Source organism: Pezoporus wallicus, unplaced genomic scaffold (assembly GCF_028554395.1).
Source record: "Pezoporus wallicus isolate ANWC-B61680 ecotype Strahan unplaced genomic scaffold, APGP_CSIRO_Pwel_v1 contig_3568, whole genome shotgun sequence".
Taxonomy (NCBI): domain Eukaryota; kingdom Metazoa; phylum Chordata; class Aves; order Psittaciformes; family Psittacidae; genus Pezoporus; species Pezoporus wallicus.
Window position 1 is genome coordinate 1499713 of NW_026637826.1, and position 20935 is coordinate 1520647.

At 40.4% G+C, this 20935-nt stretch overlaps 1 protein-coding gene across 1 annotated transcript in view; it reads right to left on the reverse strand.

The window, feature by feature from the left end:
• PRKCD (protein kinase C delta) overlaps window positions 1–17449 on the reverse strand; it is a 28718-nt gene extending 11269 nt beyond the window's left edge. Inside the window, exons 1-8 of the mRNA XM_057407741.1 lie at window positions 17315–17449; window positions 13407–13606; window positions 12435–12495; window positions 2267–2423; window positions 1982–2013; window positions 1230–1315; window positions 739–868; window positions 29–129 (exon numbers count right to left, since the gene is read on the reverse strand). Of these exons, the coding sequence (XP_057263724.1) occupies window positions 29–129; window positions 739–868; window positions 1230–1315; window positions 1982–2013; window positions 2267–2423; window positions 12435–12495; window positions 13407–13606; window positions 17315–17429 (882 nt within the window). The 5' untranslated portion in view covers window positions 17430–17449. The remainder of the gene's footprint in view (window positions 1–28; window positions 130–738; window positions 869–1229; window positions 1316–1981; window positions 2014–2266; window positions 2424–12434; window positions 12496–13406; window positions 13607–17314) is intronic.
• Window positions 17450–20935: the final 3486 nt, after the last annotated feature.

Consider the following 20935-nt stretch of genomic DNA (forward strand, 5'->3'; position numbering starts at 1 on the left):
TTACCTGAGGAATGGAAATAAAGCATACCTGGCTAACTTGATTTAAAGCTTCAGCTAGCAACTTCTGGTTTATTCCACATAAGTTTGCCACCTTCTTCTGGCATTTATGGTGCACATTCATCCCACATTCTAAAAGAAATGTAAGGTCAGTTATACAAGCATTGGGAAACTACTGTCTGATGTTATATCAAAAGGGGCAGCTTTTCTGTGTAGTTCAGAAACCTTGTTTTAAGACCAGACTGGACAGGGATCTATCATTGTTATTTTAATCTTTAAATCACTGAAGGCTACAGAAATCGTTCAAAAGGAAAAAAAACCTTCATTACTTTGTTCTCAAAATCTGTTACAATGAAGATCACCTTGCCTTTTTGTGGGAGAATTATAAAAGTGTTATTTACAGTTAACACTTTGAATACACTTTTAAGTGCTACCTTGAGTCAGACTCACCATATTTCAGCTATTCCCAAAGTAGTAATTTTGATTATACACACAATTACACCTCTGCAGCACGTTTTGACTCCATTAGCAGCTCACCTTGGCTGAGCTGTCACATGAGCCAAGTGCCAATTTGTCTCTCTCTAGTATAAAAGCATTTTTCACCACACACGGATGAGACAAAACCCATTATGTGTAACACAAACAGAAATACAGAGTGTGTAGCAATAGCTCATCTCTAGTGCGGGTGGAACACTGGAAAAGCGTGGAGAGGTCCCAGCTACCCTCCCTCCTTCTCTGTACCTTCACATTTGAGTCCTTGTTTGACCAGCCCCCAGAGCAGGCTGCCGCAGTGGTCGCAGAAGGTAGGGCTCATGTAGTTGTAAACTCTGAAGCGATGAGGCATGTCAATGTTGAAACGTTCCTTTTGAAACTGAGGACAAGGAGAGGGGTGAGGCACCCTACCCCACAACAGGACCAGCTTCTCACAAAAGAACTGCTTGGATGTTACAAAGCTGCCACAACTTTATCTTGAATACCCTGGCCTCAACATCCTTCATCAAGCAGGAACAGAACCTGCCCAGCAACTACTACCCAACCCCTTCTTGCAGGGCTTTTAACTTCTTTTCTTGCTTTAGAGTTTCATCCTCTACACATTATATACAACCTTCAGGGGAAGACAGCACCTTAGGTTGTACAGCCAAGCACCTCCCAAATGGACTTGGCTGTTTCTGGACAAGGTTTTGTTACTTGTGTTTTTAATTATATTCTAAATACATTGATCCAGCTCTTACCATTGTGTCCCTGCTGTTGGCCGCCGTACCAGTACACCTCCCAATGATCTTATCAATACATTTCTTATGAATAGCAGCATTGCATTCTTCAAGACATGCACAAGAAAAAAGAAAGATTCCTTCAGATAATAAATACATGTGAACAGATGTTTGCATTTCATAGGGTAATGTGAAAACCATACTCCTTTCCATCACAGTACCTAGAACGAACCCTTTCCTTTCTATAAAGATGATTCTTTAAAGCTGATTCACCCCATTTTCTTTTAGCATAAACTCAGTTGCTAAACTAAATCTACTCCCATTAGGCAATGCCACCAGCATTTGATAACAGAAAGATAATATCATGCTCATGAGTTTTGCCATTTGATATCTCCCCTACTGTTTGGACAATGCAGAGATCTATGCTAAGTCAAAAATGCTTTTCAAATAAGCTATAAAACCCCTCAGTAGTTGTAATTCATTTTAGCACAGGTTTCAGGAAAACTTCTGTCAGAACAGAGTGCAACTTTTCAACAAAATAACACACTTATGAGAAGAATAGCCAAATCTAAAGCTTGATACTAAGAATCTCAACTGGAAATCATAATTAGACAGCCTTAGGTTATTATGCAAAACTGATGTTCAACATCTACTGCTACCTCTGTGGATAATGCATTGTGCCATGCATATTAACAGAAATTTTCAACAGTAACTACTAGATCTACAGATTCAGCTGGAGAGTAGTACAAGAAAAAGGTAAAAAGTCAACTTACGCCTACATTTGTACCCCTGCTTGTTGAGTCCCCTGAAAAACAAATGATAAAGAAGCAAATAAAAACCCCATATGTGTGCTGGAATAAAAGGTCGTGTCAACCAATCAAGCCTTTGGCTACGGGAATACTTGGTCAAATTAATAAACTGGTCTGAATTTTGCTATTCAGAATCCTCTGTCTTTAGAAAGCAAGATTTAGAAGATAAGACAGTATGTTTTGAGAGGCCAGCAAATTAGGATGCAAACCTAAAATGGGGGTAGGGGAAGTTTAGTGTTTCCTTCTTACCATACAAAGTCTTTGCAGACAGAACAAAACGTAGGTTGTCCAAAGAAGGTAGCAATAAATTCATGATTTTTGATGTAGTGGATTTTGGCTTGCTTGATAGCTCCTCTCCTGTTCATAGTTACTGTGCCTTCCTCTTCCCTCATTGATTGTTTGCAGTCTAGGGGGGAGACAAGAAGACATGTTTAATACTTTCATGCATTACAAAGATTAATATTTGCTTCTCTAATAGTTTAGTCTGTTTTTCTGTTTCAGACTTGTGTTTTTATTTTACACCTGTATTCTTCAGACTTTCAGTCCAACAAGGGTAGGACACATGCACACAAGGGGTCTCTGTGCCTTGTTTGCAAGCACTTCCACATTCAGAAGAAGCCTTAAGCAAGTAAGTCAAGAGGTAGAAGCAGGAATGGAGCTCAGTCGTGCTAGAGAAATGACAACCACAGTTGTTTCTTGCAAAAAATATACGCTCCTATATGTTAGGTGATTTATGTGCAAGAGAAGTGAATGTTTCATTGGAAGCAGAAGGGTCTTCTCCTTCAGCAGAAGCCTCCACGATCATTAAGGAGTGAGGACAAAGGAGATTTTTCAATTAGACCTTTGCATTATGCTATCTCAAAATGCTGATGCTATGTCTGTCAACATGTCTCAGGCTCACTCCTTTCCCCTCCTAGCCCTCATGGGATTACAGTATATAGCACTATATAATCTATAGTAACAAGAGTACATGCTACCATACATTCCATAGCATCTAACACTGTATAACACAGAAAAAATATATAGTATTAGCCAAGAAATAGAACGTCAATGAAAAATAAACCTCATTGGCTCATAGAGGTTCTTCATTACAAATATAGTTATTTCCCCTCATTTCTGAGTTTCTCTTACAAAAATGAGTATTTTGAGTCTCAATCTTTCAGCTGCGACTATGACTATGCAGTCTTACTTTCACATTTTGAAAACAATAGGCATTTGTAACAAAGGTAACCCCATGAAGGTGTAATTAAGGGAGACTGGATAACTGGTAATTTAACCCCAGGACATTGCTTATTGTCAACAGAGAGGAGCTGTTGAGGGACAATCCCATCCAGCAGGAAAAGCTAAAAGCTTGAATCTGCAATGAGGAGCTGATCAACTGCTGACTGCATCAGCTCTGGCCAGCAGCCTGTGGGTCCCCATCTGGAAGAAACACAGACACGGTTCATAGATTTGAAGTGCTGCAAAGTTTAGGGTAAGTGCAGCAAAGTTTAGGCTAACAGGAAATTGCTGCCTGCAGGGTGGGAGTTTCCACAACAACAGAGTAAAAAGAAAGCCGGAAGAGCATTTTTCCCATTGCCAATACAATTGGGTTTTATTTGCTCCATTGCATTGCTGCCTTTTATCAGTATCAGCAAGAGCTTTGCTATTTTATACCGATAGAAAGAGATCTGCTTCCTTTGCCAAGTCACACTAACTGCAGTGCCTGAACTTACTCCAAAGTTACCCAGGATCTCTGCTTTTCTTGCTGCTAGCTGCACTTGGGTTTTGTCATTAGCTGCCTGCCACCGCTTCTGTTCCAACAGACCACTGAACCTGGAATACAATCTCTCATTTGATACCATTTTGAGTGTCCTGAACTTATTTAACAGGCACATGCAACAGCAGCCAGCCTGCAGCAGCATGTATGGTCTTACAAAAGGAAGGACGTCAGCTCCGAGATTAAGGAAAGATTAAGGTTATTAATGAAAAGAAAGCTCAGAAAAGGTCCCTGGGTTTTGCTACTAGGTATTAATGCACTTTTCTGAGAAACTGGCCATCTGGTTCAGAGAAAAACCCATCTTGCCTCCCCCTAAAGAGAGCTCACAACATGTGCTACGACACCCTGGCACCACGTACAACACTGAGTTACCTCTTCCCCTCCAGGAACAGGATTCATTTCTGTTGTTCAAACAAGCTGCTGAGTTCACCCAACAAAAACTCCCATCGGCTGCTGCACTTCAGCTCATCCAAGTCTGCAAATAGTACTATCTCTTTGTTCAATCCTGCTGAGCAAATACACAGACCTCACCCACTGTTTCTCAAATGCTTCAAGGAAACCACACTGAAATGTGTGTGCAAAGGAAACAAGTTGCCAAGAGTCTTCATACTGTTTGCTGCATGAAGTGATGTCTTCCTAAGGGTGGCTTAATCAGTAACAGCAACAAAGCAGAGAAAGGGGTGTTGCTTCATAGCATATATTCTGAGAGATAACCTGTGATGGAGCAGATTAAGAGACAAAAGGCTCCCTGAAGTCTGTAATCAAGTGTTCAGTGAGGAACTAACAGGGTTCACCAGGTGAACAGGACCCAGCTTCTCCCCATGCTGAAATACCGGTAGCAATTTAGTATTGCTGATACTGCATGCAAAAGCCTTTGACAAAACTTGATCAGGATATGTTAAACCCTGGTGTTTCCTCCATCTGGAACACTGATATCAAACTTAACAGAAATATGCGAGACTGGCATCTGTTTTTGAGAGAGTCATTAAGAAACTAATCAGTTTGTAGGAAGAAAGGAAAAAGAAAAATAAAGGAGGAAACCCCCACTTTCCTTACATATCCTTTAATGGTGAAGAATCTTTGAGCACAGCAAACCTTCAGTATCTGCACGTGAGAACACGCAGCCTTCCCAACCAGCCGCCTTATGAAATACCTTTGCCAAACCCAACCAATGTATCCAAGTATAGCTGAAAACATTGTGTGTTTCAGAAGCTGAGAGGTTTGGACAGCAGCTGCAAGTCAAGCGCACCTGAGCTGAGATGGCTCTGAAATGATAACGCAGTTCATTTCAATTTACTATGGGCATGTTAACAAGTTATCATTAACGTGTAAAGTACCTTTAATGTGTATCACTCTAGAGAAGTTACTTTTTAAGTTCAGGGGAGAGATGGGGGGGAGGGCGATGTAGGAAGAAACTCAAAGGGAAAAGTCTTTGCTTCCCCATCCAAGCAAGCCAGTATTTCCACAGATGAAAAGCTTGTTAGGGCTGGCACACAGAAACAGTCATGTACAAAGCAGCTGAATCAGCAACTAGAATCCAAGTGACCTCTGCAGCCTGGCCCTGAAATTAATCTTTTTGGACCCAGCACACACCATTAAACATAATCCATTTCCTCTGTTGAGAGCTGTGGTTAATATTTATCGCTGACACATTGCTCACGTATTTCGAGGTCCCCTGTCAAAACGTGCAGGGGATCTGACAAAAGCACCCAGAACTCCTCTGTGCTGTATATTTGTTAAGAAACCATAAAGCGTGCCTGTGAAGCGACAGTGCAGCTCTCCAGAAGTGCTGCAACACACCACCATATACACCATGTAACTGCAGCACCATCCTCCTGTGTATTTCACAGCCTTCACAGCCACTAACGTAACATGCAGCCCATTGTCTGGAAAACATTTGCTAAAACAATATTGCTAGGGCTCTGCTGAACAGTAATAAACTTCAAGGTGAGATATGTCAAATTGTCCCAGTTGAACCTCGAAAGCTCAAGGACAAAAGCAAACAACCTCCAGAATAACCCTACTAGATTTTTCTAAAAGAAAGAACAGAAAAAGTATTTGCTCTGCTCAGAGTTCATTTTCCACGTTCACTTGTTCCCTTCACGGTTCTGTTTGTGAACAGAGAAAAGATAACACTGCCACTGTCGGAAACTGAGAAATGGGACTTCAGAGTCAGGCAAAACGTGTTCTGAGCTAACTGGCTACTCAAAGCTGAGATTTGCCTGAAACTGTATAAATTACAAACCCCACTTCCATGTCTGCTCAGTGTTCCCTTGTGCTGTTCTCCAGCCTTGCACTTGGAGCCGTTTGCAAGTTAAGTGCACCTCCAGGTCAAGAAAAATATTAATCTCACAGAGCAATCATTAAAAAGGAAAGCTCATCCCTGACAAAGGAGACTGTCCTGGTATGAGCTATCTCTGCTCTTTAACCTCACCCTGGAGAGGACTGCTTTACAGATCCGCTGTACAAAGCCACCCCAAAACCCAACAATCCATTTACAGAAATACAACTTTCCCAAAAGGCTATGTTTCTGTGACATGAACTTGCTATCTTAAATCATTTTGGGTTTTGTGATCATCACAACATTTCATTTACAGGCAGAATATTAATATTGCTACATATTTCTGACTCAAAAAGTATCTCCTCCATTCCCAGTACTTGTGGATTTTACACTGCTGACAATAACTAGCAATACTAATAGTTTGCTATTGTAGAAGCCAATACTATTTGCTCTCAAAGCTGGCACACAATAAATCACCCATCTCGACCCCAAGAAGTCAGCACATATGGTCAAAAATGGTGTTAAAACTCTTAGTACAACCTTTATGAAAGGTTACTATACTACATGTGATAGCATACATGTTTCTACCATATGACTACAAGTATGATCAGGGGGCTGGAGCACCTCCTGTATGAAGACAGGCTGAGAAAGTTGGGGCTGTTCAGCCTGGAGAAGAGAAGTCTGCGTGGAGACCTCAGAGCAGCCTGCCAGTATCTGAAGGGGGCCTATAGGGATGCTGGGGAGGGACTCTTCATTAGAGACTGTAGTGACAGGACAAGGGGTAACGGGTTCAAACTTAAACAGGGGAAGTTCAGATTGGATATAAGGAGGAAGTTCTTTACTGTGAGGGTGGTGAGGCACTGGAATGGGTTGCCCAGGGAGGTTGTGAATGCTCCATCCCTGGTAGTGTTCAAGGCCGGGTTGCACAAAGCCTTGGGTGAGATGGTTTAGTGTGAGGTGTCCCTGCCCATGGCAGGGGGGTTGGAACTGGATGACCTTAAGGTCCTTTCCAACCCTATTCTATGATTCTATGTTACTCTTAGTTCTGCACAGAGACTGGACACCCACAGGATGTGGACTTCTTGCCTGCTTCTCTAAAGAAATGAATTAAGTCCTGCCTTGGCTACCAAGCCAGCACCTACTACTGGTTTGACTGGCGTTCAGCAGAGCGCTGAGGTGGACTGCTCTGCAGCTGCTTTTAGCATGTCTCTACTGAACTAGCCTTTCATAGGCATAATAAAATCAATGGTCTTTTACAGAAGTGCTAAAACAAAACACCAGAGTTTTAACAAGCCTTGCCTTTCAATTCAGGAGAAAAAAAAATCCCATGTCCACACTATGGTCTTTGTGGCGCTCACAGCATCTGCACAGACACTGCACTAACACAGTCTGTGCTCCGCCCCACAGAGTACTTTTTATTTTAAATTTCAATGAGTGCTTGGGTTAACACTTCTGCACTGATAGCAGGTATCTCATTTCTTGGGGTAAAACAGGGAATAAACTAGAAAATGGGGTTTATCTTTTTCCATTTTTAAATTACACAAGCACAGTAAAACCAGCCTTTAAAAGTATGACATCTAAGTCAAATTCCTTGTGAACATACAAGCTATATAGATTTTTCTCTGCTCTACATAACATGTTGGTTACCTTACCAACCAAATACACTGCTGTTTATGAAATTACTACATCTGCAAATGTTTGATTTTCTTAAAATTAAGGCAGAAAATATTTTCGTTATATCAAACAATCACACTTCTAGATGCAGATTAAAGCAGATTCACAGTGCATTGAATAACTATCACATGTACCACATTTCTAGAAATAGTATTTTCTCAGTTAAATGATTAAATCATACCAACTTTTACAATTATAAGGCTCAGTTCTGCCTTTTCAGCCCTTATCATTATTATTTACTAATAATATGACAATCCTTCCCCAACATACCTCACCCGTAGAGAAACTTTCTTCAAATCTTAGATCTTACAATATGCAGACTGTGACAGCAAATCTGTTATTCACCCTAATATTCTTCACAGCTGCCTCAGGAAAATTCAGAAGTCTCATGCTTCCCCAACACTCAACACACAAAGCAACACACATTCAAAACATAATGCAGCTCTCTTGTTCACATTCCTCTCCCCAAAGCCAGATACTTGAGATATCAAAAGTTCACATGCAAATTATTCACCTTCTGATACATGTAATAGCATTTTAAGGGAAGAGTTCACTAACCCTTTCTCCAGGAAGCTGAAGCCAGCAGAACAGCAATTCAGAATTCAAACCCAAGACACACACACACATACTTCCAAAGCTGCTAACACTGCACAAGACTCTCAGCAGTACAGCGAGCCACCTCCGTGATCCTGGGTTTTCTTTCTCGATAAGGTCATTAACTACATTTGAATAAACAAAGACCAGGCAAAGCACTAAACCTACTGCAACTCCCACCTATTAAAACTAAAGCTGCTGTACAGAATTATAACCTAGATTCAATACTACAACGAGAGAAGGAGGGGCAGAGAGAAAACAACATTCTGACATGAAAATGGAGGTCGACACTCTTTTCTCATGTCTTGCACATCACAAGAAAAACTTAAATTTCCAGCACTAACTTCTTTTCAGATCACAGGACAGAAGACAAGAAAGTTCTCAGACAGCTCCATGTCAGGGCTCTGCAGTCCCTGTTTAATGGGGTCTAGAAAGATAAAACCCTCTAAGGCTGGGAAGACTTCATATATAGCCCTCAATTAACTGCCCAGGCCCCAGTCTGCAAAATGAATGTACAAATGAAAAGCCTCAGTGTAGCCTACCACAAAGCAGATTTTAATAGCAATTTATTCAGTGAGTATTTTCCTCTAATAATAAATCTGATAATGGAGCAATAACACACTTACTTCTCAATGCTGCTGCCTACCACTGAAGTAGAGGAAAGTCATTTTCTCTTAAGATGCACAATGTTTGCTACTTAGAAGGAAGATTTCAAAAACAACAGCGTTAGTTTGCAAAAGAAGCTGAAGAAAGAATCAGCCGCTTTTGCAAAGTGCTTGGAGACTTTCAAACAAAAGGTAGCACCTATAACTCAAGGATACTAATGGTAGCAATACCTTCAAATAAACCAGAGAACAACTGAAATACCAGCTTCAGAACAAGCCTTTTTTAGTATTTTAGAAACACAGCTACCATACAGTTCTGTATGGAGAGGTACAGAGAGAAAACAAAATGGTATGTGCATAGGAAGGAACGTGAACTATCCTGGAGCTTTCAACTATTTAGCAATGTGAAGAATGGAAGTTAATAATACAAACATCCTTGTAATGCACTAGCTTCTCTGCTCTAACACTAGTAACTGCTAATTTCACTAGAGAAAACACGGCAGTGCAACAAGTCAAAAATCATTCAATGTTTGCCTGCTCAGCAGTATACAGACGGTGATGTGATGGAGGTCTATGACTTTGAGGAGGATTAGTGTGTTAAAACATATTGACATTTGATGCAACCTCTGCAAATACCAGATTGTGTGACTTTTCTTCACAAAATGTACATGTATAGATGTCTTGAAAAGGAGTTTCCACTGACTCTGTGGTTCAGTTACCAAAAAGGTATCAGTGACTCATTTTCTATAAAGCAGAAGGTAAATAGGAAGCTGTTGCAAAATAGAAGGTCTAACAAATGCATAACACTTGATACTTAACTTGCCAATTAAAGTATGATTGCATGATTTAATGATCTGTTTGGTATTTAGGCTTTGTCCGCTGCCTAAATAATAATCTGCAATCCCTAATAAAGGCAATGAAAAGAACTGCAAGAACATTATATCAGTTTTTAAAGTATTTCAATTAATAAGTAAGTACAATTATTTTAGTACTTACGGGACATGTGTATTACCCTCCTACTAATAGCTAATAGCAAATCATTGCAGGTTTTCACTTAAGTCATCTCTACCATTCCTCACGTGTGTGTGGAGGGAAGGAAATATGCTCCAGCCTCATCAAATAAGCAACTGAGAATACTGAAGCTGGTTTTGTACAGTTTTGGTTGAGAAGCTTTTATATTGCCTGGAAAAATGGATTTCTGTATGTCTTATTAAATAAATCAGATTCTTATAAAACCACTGCCCCATGAAACTGCCTTGCACAGGAAAACCGTGACAAAGACCAAGGTGAAGGCCTGTAACTAGTGGAGTGCCTCAAGGGTCAGTACTGGGACCGGTATTATTTAATATATTCATCAACAATTTAGATGAGGGAATTGAGTGTACTATCAGCAAGTTTGCTGATGACACTAAGCTGGGAGGAGTGGTTGACACGCCAGAAGGCTGTGCTGCCATCCAGCGAGACCTGGACAGGCTGGAGAGTTGGGCAGGGAATAACTTGATGAAATATAACACGGGAAAGTGTAGAGTCCTGCATCTGGGCAGGAACAACCCCAGGTTCCAGTCTAGGTTGGGGAACGACCTGTTAGAGAGCAGTGTAGGGGAGAGGGACCTGGGGGTCCTAGTGGACGACAGGATGACCATGAGCCAACACTGTGCCCTTGTGGCTAAGAAGGCCAATGGCATCCTGGGGTGTATTAGAAGGGGGGTGGTTAGTAGGTCGAGAGAGGTCCTCCTTCCCCTCTACTCTGCCCTGGTGAGACCCCATCTGGAATATTGTGTCCAGTTCTGGGCCCCTCAGTTCAAGAAGGACAGGGACCTGCTGGAGAGAGTCCAGTGCAGGGCAACGAAGATGATTAAGGGACTGGAGCATCTCCCTTGTGAGGAAAGACTGAGGGAGCTGGGTCTCTATAGTTTGGAGAAGAGGAGACTGAGGGGTGACCTTATTAGTGTATACAAATATATAAAGGGGGAGTGTCACGAGGATGGAGCCAGGCTCTACTCAGTGGCAAACAATGATAGGACAAGGAGTAATGGGTACAAACTGGAACACAAGAGGTTCCACTTAAACTTGAGAAGAAACTTCTCAGTGAGGGTGACGGAACACTGGAACAGGCTGCCCAGGGAGGCTGTGGAGTCTCCTTCCCTGGAGACATTCAAAACCCACCTGGACACATTCCTGTGTAACATTATCTAGGTGTTCCTGCTCCGGCAGGGGGATTGGACTAGATGATCTTTTGAGGTCCCTTCCAATCTCTAGCATACTGTGATACTGTGTGAAGATTTTCTAATAAGGTGGCTCACAACACCTGGAATGCAAACCAGGATAAACAGAGAGCTGCTGACCTTCAGAGAAATGTTCTTACAGGCTCGTCACTCACACAAGGTTTTGAAATTTTGGTTGAAAAGAGTTAAGTTTTCATAAAGGAGAGCAAAATAACGAGTGTATACATGTTTTTTTTTTTTGCCATTACAAATATAAAATGTCAACTCTGAGATATCACCTACTGCATGTCACATCCTATCTTTAGAAGCTTTTCTAGTAACGGCTACACAGACTGCACATAGGTACAAGAACGTATGGTAACTTCACAATTATCTTGTTCTATGAGTGCAGAACTATGTTCCCTGTATACTTCTGTGGGAAAAAGAAACCCACACCATCAACATGTTAAAACTTACTACTTACTCTTTCCACTCATTACTTACAAACACATAGTGGTGTTAAACCACGTAAGACCAATAGGCTAATACAGCAGACCAGTTCAATTGTCAAGTAATAACAGTTTCATGACTTCTGGTATGGGAAACTTTTAGCCACTAAATAAGCAAGTTGTGAGATTTACATCATTTCCCTTAGGAAAGGATTCCACGGATACACAAATCTCTGCCAAAATACTTGGTTTTACTGTACTTAAAGCTTCTCCTCTCATAATCAACCATCTTCTCTTACCTCCTAATATGTTTTTCAAATAGTCAGTAGATCTCTGACATACAGAGGTTGTTCACATTTTAAACTGATACGGCAGAACATTGGCTAGATTTCCATTTTAACACTTAACCATTCATTCATTGCTACAATCAGTTTCCATGATTAGTGTGTGACATCTGAGTCCCAGAAAACCCAGACTCGCTTCTCCAATCCACAAATGAAAACAAAAAAAAAGCTTCCCACACACGCTAGAACAAGAAATTTGACTCCTCTGCACCTAGAAAGGAACTGACACTTTTTCTATCACATCAAAATGTGAGGACAGACATATTAAGGACATAAAAGCAGCTAAATGCAACAGCAACACAAAGCACAAAGGCATTTATAAATCAACCAGTGCAGCCATGAAGCCACATAACAAAGAAAACCTACAAAGTAAATTAATAAAATTAAAAAATTCTACTGAGTACAAGAGGTGATTTTTGTGAGCTCCATCCTGTGTTCTACAAAAGGAATGTGAAAAAGAAAGTTTTATTTTTATGTAACTGACAGGAAATAAACAGTTGGCATTACCTGTATCTTCCAAAAAATACTGCACGGCCATCAGCACCTTCCCCTGAGGTTGCAGGTCAAGCTATGGGAAGAAAGATACCAAAGTGAAGTAAGGGGTTGAAACTCTCAAGAATTTAATCAGTTCTTTCCAGGGAATCAAATATTTAATAACTATTATACAACCCTCTTCCATATCTCACTGCTGCAGCTGAATCGGGCTTTTATTCTATTGCTTTTACTAGTGAGCTGCATTGCTTTGACGTCTACCCAAAAGTTCAGCGCAGCTAAAGTTCACATTGTTTTTGCATGTCCTTTCACATTTCTGCAAAGAAGTTTGTTGGCTTCTGCTTTTACTATTAATAAGCTCAATTTGCACTGCCTTCATAAAGGGTAAGAATCTATTAAGCATGGAAGAGCCTGATTCAGTCTTTACTTCAGCACAGAGCAAAGTATCCCTGAGTGTACAGTAAATACAACTTGGGAATCAAAAAAATCCCTGCCAACCCAAGCCCAAGACACAGGAGCAAGAAAAGATACCAAACAAAAATGGGGATTAAAGGACCCCCATTACAGCACCATCAAGCCAACTAAAATTTATTGGGGAAAAAAAAAAGAAATAATAAGGGGAAAAATAATAAGGGGAAATGTCTTAGAATAAGCTTCACCTTGTTCTCTAGATGAATTACAATGATCAGATCCAATTTAAATAGCAGATATTTGCTATAAAAAACTACTAAGCTTCATGAAACAGGCACTCAACGCGATATGTGCCATTTTTTCAGCTACTAATGCCATGGATTTTATTGTCAATTTCTTGAAGCTTGACTGTACATTATCTGCTTTAGAAATGCTGCTAAAATAATTGTCTTACAAGCCCTGCCACGCATGCTAAAGGGATTGAACACTCAAAGTTTCAAAGGCATAAGGCATCCGTTCAGCTTGAAAGAAACATAACCAGGTCAGAGGGTTTAAGGAATTAATCTTCTTCCTTACCCAGAATTCTGCTTTGCCGTTGCCTTTCTTGCACCGCTCTGCCAGGACTGACACACCTACAGTCACTTCAGATAATGGCTCTTCTGCTGCTTTCATGAGAACAATCTGAATCACCCGTCCTTCGTATATGTGGGCGTCAAAAGTTGATTTCCATTCTGGATACATGGTAGGTTTCTTCTGAACTAGAGTTTTTCCTCTCTCTGAAAGCCACAAAAAGGACAGAAACTGTAAAATCAAATAATGTAGGCTTAGTATGTAATAGGATAAAGTAAAAGAGAGAATGCTTGTACTGTAACCCAAAGCAGGCTTATTACACATCTTGTACTGTGGCTGGATCAAAGTTAAACTTCTAAGTTCATGGAAAGCAAAGCTCACCCTGATGAACAAGACACACGGAGGCAGTGAAGGTGTTAACACGCAGCCAGAGAGACCAAAAGGGACAACAAATCGCATTCTGGATTCAGAAGCTGCTTTAGTCAGTCACAACTTGACAGGGCATATTTGCATAGCTCCTTTCTGGTATCGATCTCCATGACGTGTTCTCTGATCATAGTGGATAGCTACTACTACAAGATACATTAAGATACGGCTTCCACTGATCCAGTCTAAATTGAAAACAGTGACTGAGAGATTAAAGGCTCCACATTTCATTAGTCTACTTCCAAGTTATCCCAGCATTTCACTTCTATTCCTAAGTCACTTCCCTTAGCACTGTACTCTTTCTCTGCCACGACTACTTAATATCCTTTTTAAAGGACATTATGATGCCTTGTCTATCCTCTTTTGCAACTGCAGACCTTGTCTAGTTAAATAAGGAAAAAGCTAAAAGGACCTCAAATAAACTTTTTTCCCCTCTTTTTTTTTTCCTTTTTTTTTAACATTTATCCAGCCTTCCATAAAAGCAGACTCTTTCCTTCAGAGTTTTACAGTGTTTCACTACTCTTATTAGGTGGATTTTTTAACTTTTTGCCAAAAGATTGGATCCTTTAGATCCCTTCCAACCTGGTGTTTTAGAATTCTAATACACAGCTTCAGTCTCTCTTGCTACCAGTTAAGGTGATTTCTTCCCGTCCTTACCTCAGGCACAAAAAACAACTGTGAGAACAAGTTTTAGCATATTTCTAGATCTGGCTCTCTTAGTAACTCCATCAACACATCCAAAATGATACTGCCTCCTAAGCACCCACATCCAGCTCTTCACTGGAACTCTGGCACGCGATGCCGCTTCCCCACTTTTCCTCTGCTATTTGCTGCTGAGCCATTTATTCCCCGTTTGTCCTCAGGTAACCGAATATAATTTTCTACATTCCTCACAATTTCTGCTATTTATCATGATCGTTTGCTGCAATAAAAGTGCTTTCTAAGTGCCTCTCCAGCTCTGAAGGATCCACTTTTCCCCTAAGTGTGTGATTTGTTCTTATGATAGCAAAGTAAATTAAGTAGTTGGACCCTTCCCCAAGAAGCTGCAGTGTGGTCTGTCTCCTAAAATTAGCAATAGGATTTACATTCACTTCAACAAAGGAAGAATTAAACACTAATTATTTTAAAATCTTTCTGGAAACTCAAGGCAAAGTTTGTGTTCATTCATTAATGACTTGCTCGATACACTCAGTTGTGCTGATCAATCCAAACAAGAGCAACAAATAGCGCTCTTGTACTTCTTTATTAGGGAAAGCCTGCCAACAACAGCATTACGAATTACTTCTTTGACAAGCAGACCTAAGCCTGCTGCCAAAGGGCATGCTGAAATGCTCAGAAATGCCCACAAAGAGCCACCTGAGGACCTCCTGATTTCAAAGCAAACTTGAGCTTTATTCCTCAGTCAAAAGCTTTTATCTTGAATTTGGGGAACTCTGCAGACAGAAAAACTCAAATTCTTAGCAGTGCAAGCCTACTGCCAGAGTCCTGTATGTGGTGTATTTAACTACAGCAAAATGCGGAAATTTTATAGTGAAAATAGATAAGCTCAAAGAAAAGGGGATTTAGAGATTATAAGGATGGACAACAAAGGTGAGGGGGGATTAAAAGGAGACTATCTGTGTGAAAAAGCTTTTACATTAGCCTACTTTTTGCCTTGCTAAAGCCAAAAAGTCTTTTTCATCAGAAAGCCACACTTCAGAAGGCATCCTTGGGAATATGAGAAATTGCATTCTGAGCTGCAGAACCTCTGATAATAATTCAATGTTTGCAGAAACAGCAGCAGCTTATAGAAGTTAGTAATACTCTTTGCAGGATTCTTACAGGGGAAAAGAACTATTTCACAGGACTCTCCCTATTCCCATGTCCCAATTAATAAATGCTTTGATCAGTTACTATATACATTTTTACCCCACATAAAACTTAGTCATCTGAATTGCTGGCAATGACTTCGAGACTGACCATGCTGCTTTTGTAATTAAGATCAATAATTACAATTACAAATCATTAAAATCAAGACTGTCGTGGATCATAGTGCCTGTCTGCAAAGTGCCAGCAAAGAACAGCCTTTAAGAACACTGTTCTTACCCCTCCTTTCTTTTTCTGCTAACACTACAGGCTTCCAAACATTTTACGTATTTTCAAATTGGCTTAATGCCTAATCATTAGGCAAATTATTTTCTTCTTCCTATAGAGTAAGCTCTTCCTTATCATGTTTTAGCATGCAAATCCAAGAAAGTTATCAGTTTGGTAAGATCTGGAATAACGGGAGCATCGGTTTCTTTTCCTGATTACCCACACAAGTCACTGCTCCAAGGTTCGCTGCACTATCCTCCTCTATTTTTAAGTATTTCAAAGACACATAGAATCCTAGAATAGTTAGGGTTGGAAAGGACCTTAAGATCATCCAGTTCCAACCCCCCTGCCATGGGCAGGGACACCTCACACTAAACCATCTCACCCAAGGCTTTGTCCAGCCTGGTCTTGAACACTGCCAGGGATGGAGCATTCACAACCTCCCTGGGCAACCCATTCCAGTGCCTCACCACCCTCACAGGAAAGAGCTTCCTCCTTATATCCAATCTGAACTTCCCCTGTTTAAGTTTGAACCCGTTACCCCTTGTCCTGTCACTACATGAGAGCAGAGAGGAGAAACGTTGGGACAATTCTACTTTTCAAAAGCAGACAGCTGGGGGGGGCGATGGAGGGAAGTGGATTTATTTAGACTACTTCCACCTCTTCACACATTCTGGCAGCTCCAACACTTTCAACACCACTACTTCAGAGGTTCTCCCAACAGACCAGGAAACTGCTTCTTCGGAGCTTAACACATGTGCTTGATGACGTTTTCTGGAAGGGGCACCATACCTTATGTTTAAAGTCTAAATGCAGCTTTTACCTCAGCAATAAGGGGAAAGCCCAACTGTGTTGCGAGGAAGAAGAAAATTCACCTTTTTCTGCATTCTTTGATGTTTTCTGAAGCCCTAGAGCCACAACGAAGGATTAGATGGCTGCAGTCTAACCCAGTACAGCAACTCCTTCTCATCCTGTTTGGCTACAGAGCTGCATTCTAGCTAAATGTCACAAAATATTAGAAACCTTTGGACCAGTTCCTGTAAAGAAGCGGTCTTTGAAGACTGAGGGCCTGCTGGTCATGGAGGTGCTAACAAGACCTTGGGTGCAAGTCATTCCAAGCAAATAATTCTGCCAAAATGTCTCAGTCACTACAAAACCAAACTATACTTCTCATTATTAGCTATCCTCCAAGTCAAGAAAGATCATTTACTACCCTGTGCTTGAGGATGGTTCTCTCACACCTGCTGCAGTTCAGATCCCTCTCTACAGTATCTGTCTACACCACTCTCTACCCTGAAAACCTTCTGCAAGCACAGTCTGGAACAAGAGGATGCACTAGCATTCACAGACTAAGGAGGACTACAGTATTTCTCAAAAACTTACATTCAGAAAAGCATCACCATTTGTAACCTCACCTGTAGTCAATGCTTCCTTCATCTTGATAGCACAGAAAGGCTGGAGTTGTTCCCCATAACTCTGCATAGGTCCCAGCTCAAATGAGTTGAAAGATATCCGTAAGAAGGGGGCCATTGCTCACAGTGATACACAACCTAAGTGGAAAGAAGTAAATAAAAAACCATAGCATGAAAGACCTGCTCTGAGACTTGTAAGAAAGTGAGGCACATTTCTCTGCAGCCATCATAACTGATAGAATCAATACTCTAAAGTCTGCAAATCTTGAATGTGGCTTTGAGACCATGAGTCTGAAGTAAAACTGGCATGTACTGAAACAAAAACCGTAACATGTACAGCCAAAAACTGAGTTTAAGACACCCTTTTAACCATATCCTGTTAAAAGTAAGTAACAGTTATGTCTTTGACATAGCCTTTCCTCAATTTTCAAACACAGAGACCATTTTCATTAACACACAAATATTAAGCATTCTTATAAAATAAGAATAGTTTTTTAATAACATTTTTTTCCTTACACCTGGAATGAAGGGTGAGCTGGGGAGAAAAGAGGGAGAAGAGTGTTGGCTGTTTCAGATACTCCTTTCTCAGCATTTCTCACAATGCAAGGAGAACTAAAAGCAAAATTAACCATCTAAAACTCACATTATTTTGTTGCTCTTTAGGTACACATAATTTCCTTTCTTAACTCCTACAGAGCCTCAAAAATTCCCAGACTTCTAGGCACCTCAGTGGACAGTCAAATGATAAAAAGAACCCCTTAAATTAATTTTATTCGTAAAGATTATCTGAGAAACTACTGAACCTCCATACAGTTTCTGGACACTGCAGCAAAGAACCACTACCAGATATGCAGCAAGGGTAACGTATCCTTAAGCATGATCAAGTAATTGCAATTTATATGAGTTTATCAATGTTCGTAACATCAATAATACTTCTATTCAAGCATTGCTTTCAGGTGCAATGTACTACTCCTAGGAAGCATCACAGAGCTAGTGACTCAAACTGTAAGCCTCCACACCTGCAAATACAGGCAAAGGGAAGAGGGAGAAGAAGAAAAAACCTCCAGCACTACTGTGTCACCTGGTTTAAACGGTCAGGAATTGCAAGAATCCAAACCACCTATAATTTCTAAGTCAACAAACTGGTCTTTCACTACAGTCTTCCCTCATTCTTAACTGCTCTTGAACTTAGAGCAGATTTCAGTTTACAATTCCTAGCACCTTCCTCCATGGAGTTAACCCTGAAGCTTGAATGTCAGCATTGCTTTGTGAATCCAAAATACTTATTCAAAAGGTAAGACAAAACAGACATTTGATAGCAAGGGAATGCTACTGCAGTAAGGAAATGAGGGATATAGAGAAGTAGGGACTAGAAGGAAAGAGTTAACATGGTAACAGGAAGAGATTATGAGAGAAAACAACCATAAACTGAAACTGGGCTGAGCTGGCCTTTTGACTGTAGAGTGTTAGCCAGCTCGGTCAAGCAGCACTAGGAAGAACATCTCAAGTAATCCTGCATATGCTTGCATTTTTTAGTGTAAAGACATTGACCTGAGAAGCAATTAACATTCCTCTTGTATCTCCTGAGGCCCAGAGCAGTCATTTAGATAAAAGACTGTGAAATCAGAGTCTTTGCAGCAAGAGAGCATACAGCATCCGACACCATCATTTTGCATCACGCGATCTCCCTATGCGGAGACCATTCTCAATAAATGGAAGAAATTTGTGACTCCAACATTTATTGAGCTCGTTTTTATTAACTGTTTCTCTACCTTCTCTTCTGTAGAGTTAGAAAGCAGGTTTAGGATTACTTGGCACCACTGCTTATCCCACTAAAAGCCACGACTATACTTCACATTCATGCAGATGGTCATCCAGACTCACAATAAAGTTAACAATCCTCTCACACTAATCCAGCGGTTATTGCAGCTTGGAGCACCATTTGATGAGAATGGAGACTGAGATGACCTCACAAAGAAGGAAAAACAGACAGCTTTTGCAAAGATTAACACATACCATCTGATACCTCACTTTCACAAATGCAATGTAAACACAGTGCTCATCAAGAGTTTCAATGAGGAACATATTTTTGCTGCTCAAGAGACTTTGTGCTCAGTATGTCTGGAACTACCCTCAAGTGACCAGCCACATGACTTGCCAACACCAGATCACATACGGTTACTACTCAGTATGGATGTTCGTCTTGCACCTCTGGGGTAACAGCTTTAAGACCCAATTAGGCCATAGGTAGAAACAAGCTGTGTAGGTCAGCATGGAAAGTTTGTTTGACAGAATCACAGGACTGCAGGATAATTCTGGCTGGAAGGGACAGCCCAGCTAAAAGTCACAATTTCCAGTAAAGTCTGGGACTACACTAATGAAAAATTGGAAAGTACAGACAAAACTCAACTAACAATTGCACTGATTTCACTCAGACCATATGACTCAAGCCAGCGTTAGTCCTGAAACAGAAGGCTTTGACATTTACCTCTTTAACCCCAGATTAACAGATACCATAGAAACAGGTACAGTGCATATGCATTCTAAATAATCCCACAATATTCCTGATTTCTAATGGCCAAATACATGCAAAAACCACAATTTCAGCTCTGCTTCTTTGTTCTGGATTTGGTTATTTTAGTTTCATAGTACTTGGCTTCAGTGTCATCTCAAATACTCAGAAATGCTACACACAAGCAGTTTAACAGTCAGGAGAAAACACCAATATCCCAGAATTTCTGATGATGTTCAAATGCATTTAGTCCAAAGTCATTGTGAAAAACTGAAGGCAACTTATTGCTTTTCTATTTAACAATAGCTTAAAAAACCCGCAACAAACTCAACAGCTTACTTTCACATAACAAACTGCCCGTTCTTGCCAACTTTCTCTACCCATATACATTATGCTTTTTTCACAGAAGTAGAGGTTTTAAATTACTTCATGCAAAATCTCAGTATATACTACATGCTATACTGTGATGCAGGGAGGTTAATTGAGAAAAGAGGGTTTGGATTTACCTCTCAGACACATTTTCCAGTCCTTGTCTATGCTAAGATACACAGTGAGATAGCTGACAAGTATCGGCTGTACTATAAATAAAAACATACCCCACTGAAACTGTTTTTGCCAATGAAACTGATGAAATATATTAATTTTAATTCAAAAAAGTTTCTCAAAATCCCTGCTGAATGCACTTGTCCAAAGTTGTCTCATTTGAAAAGCAAAACCACTGAAAGCAATACATATACTTTGCTTGCTGCATTTTAGACAAGAACTCCTCTTTAGTCTGTTTCAGAAGTGATAGAACAAGCACTGATTCTTGTTTTAAAAGTTCTATCTGTCAAGAACTGAAAGTGCTATAAAACACCAGCTATGAATTGAGGGAGATTTTACAATCTACTCGCACAATCTGTACTGCTGCTATGAAGTATTAAAGCCAAACTGTTTTCCCTAAGGGTATGATTTTATCCAAACCAAATGGTGGAAAAACTGAGATGTGAACTCCCAAAATACTGCAAGTCTAAATGACACGTTAAATATCTCAAACAGTTTCAAAGTCATGTGCAAGGGTAAAAAAACCTCTAGTAACATTATTCTGTATGAAGTCCATGGTGATGGCCATG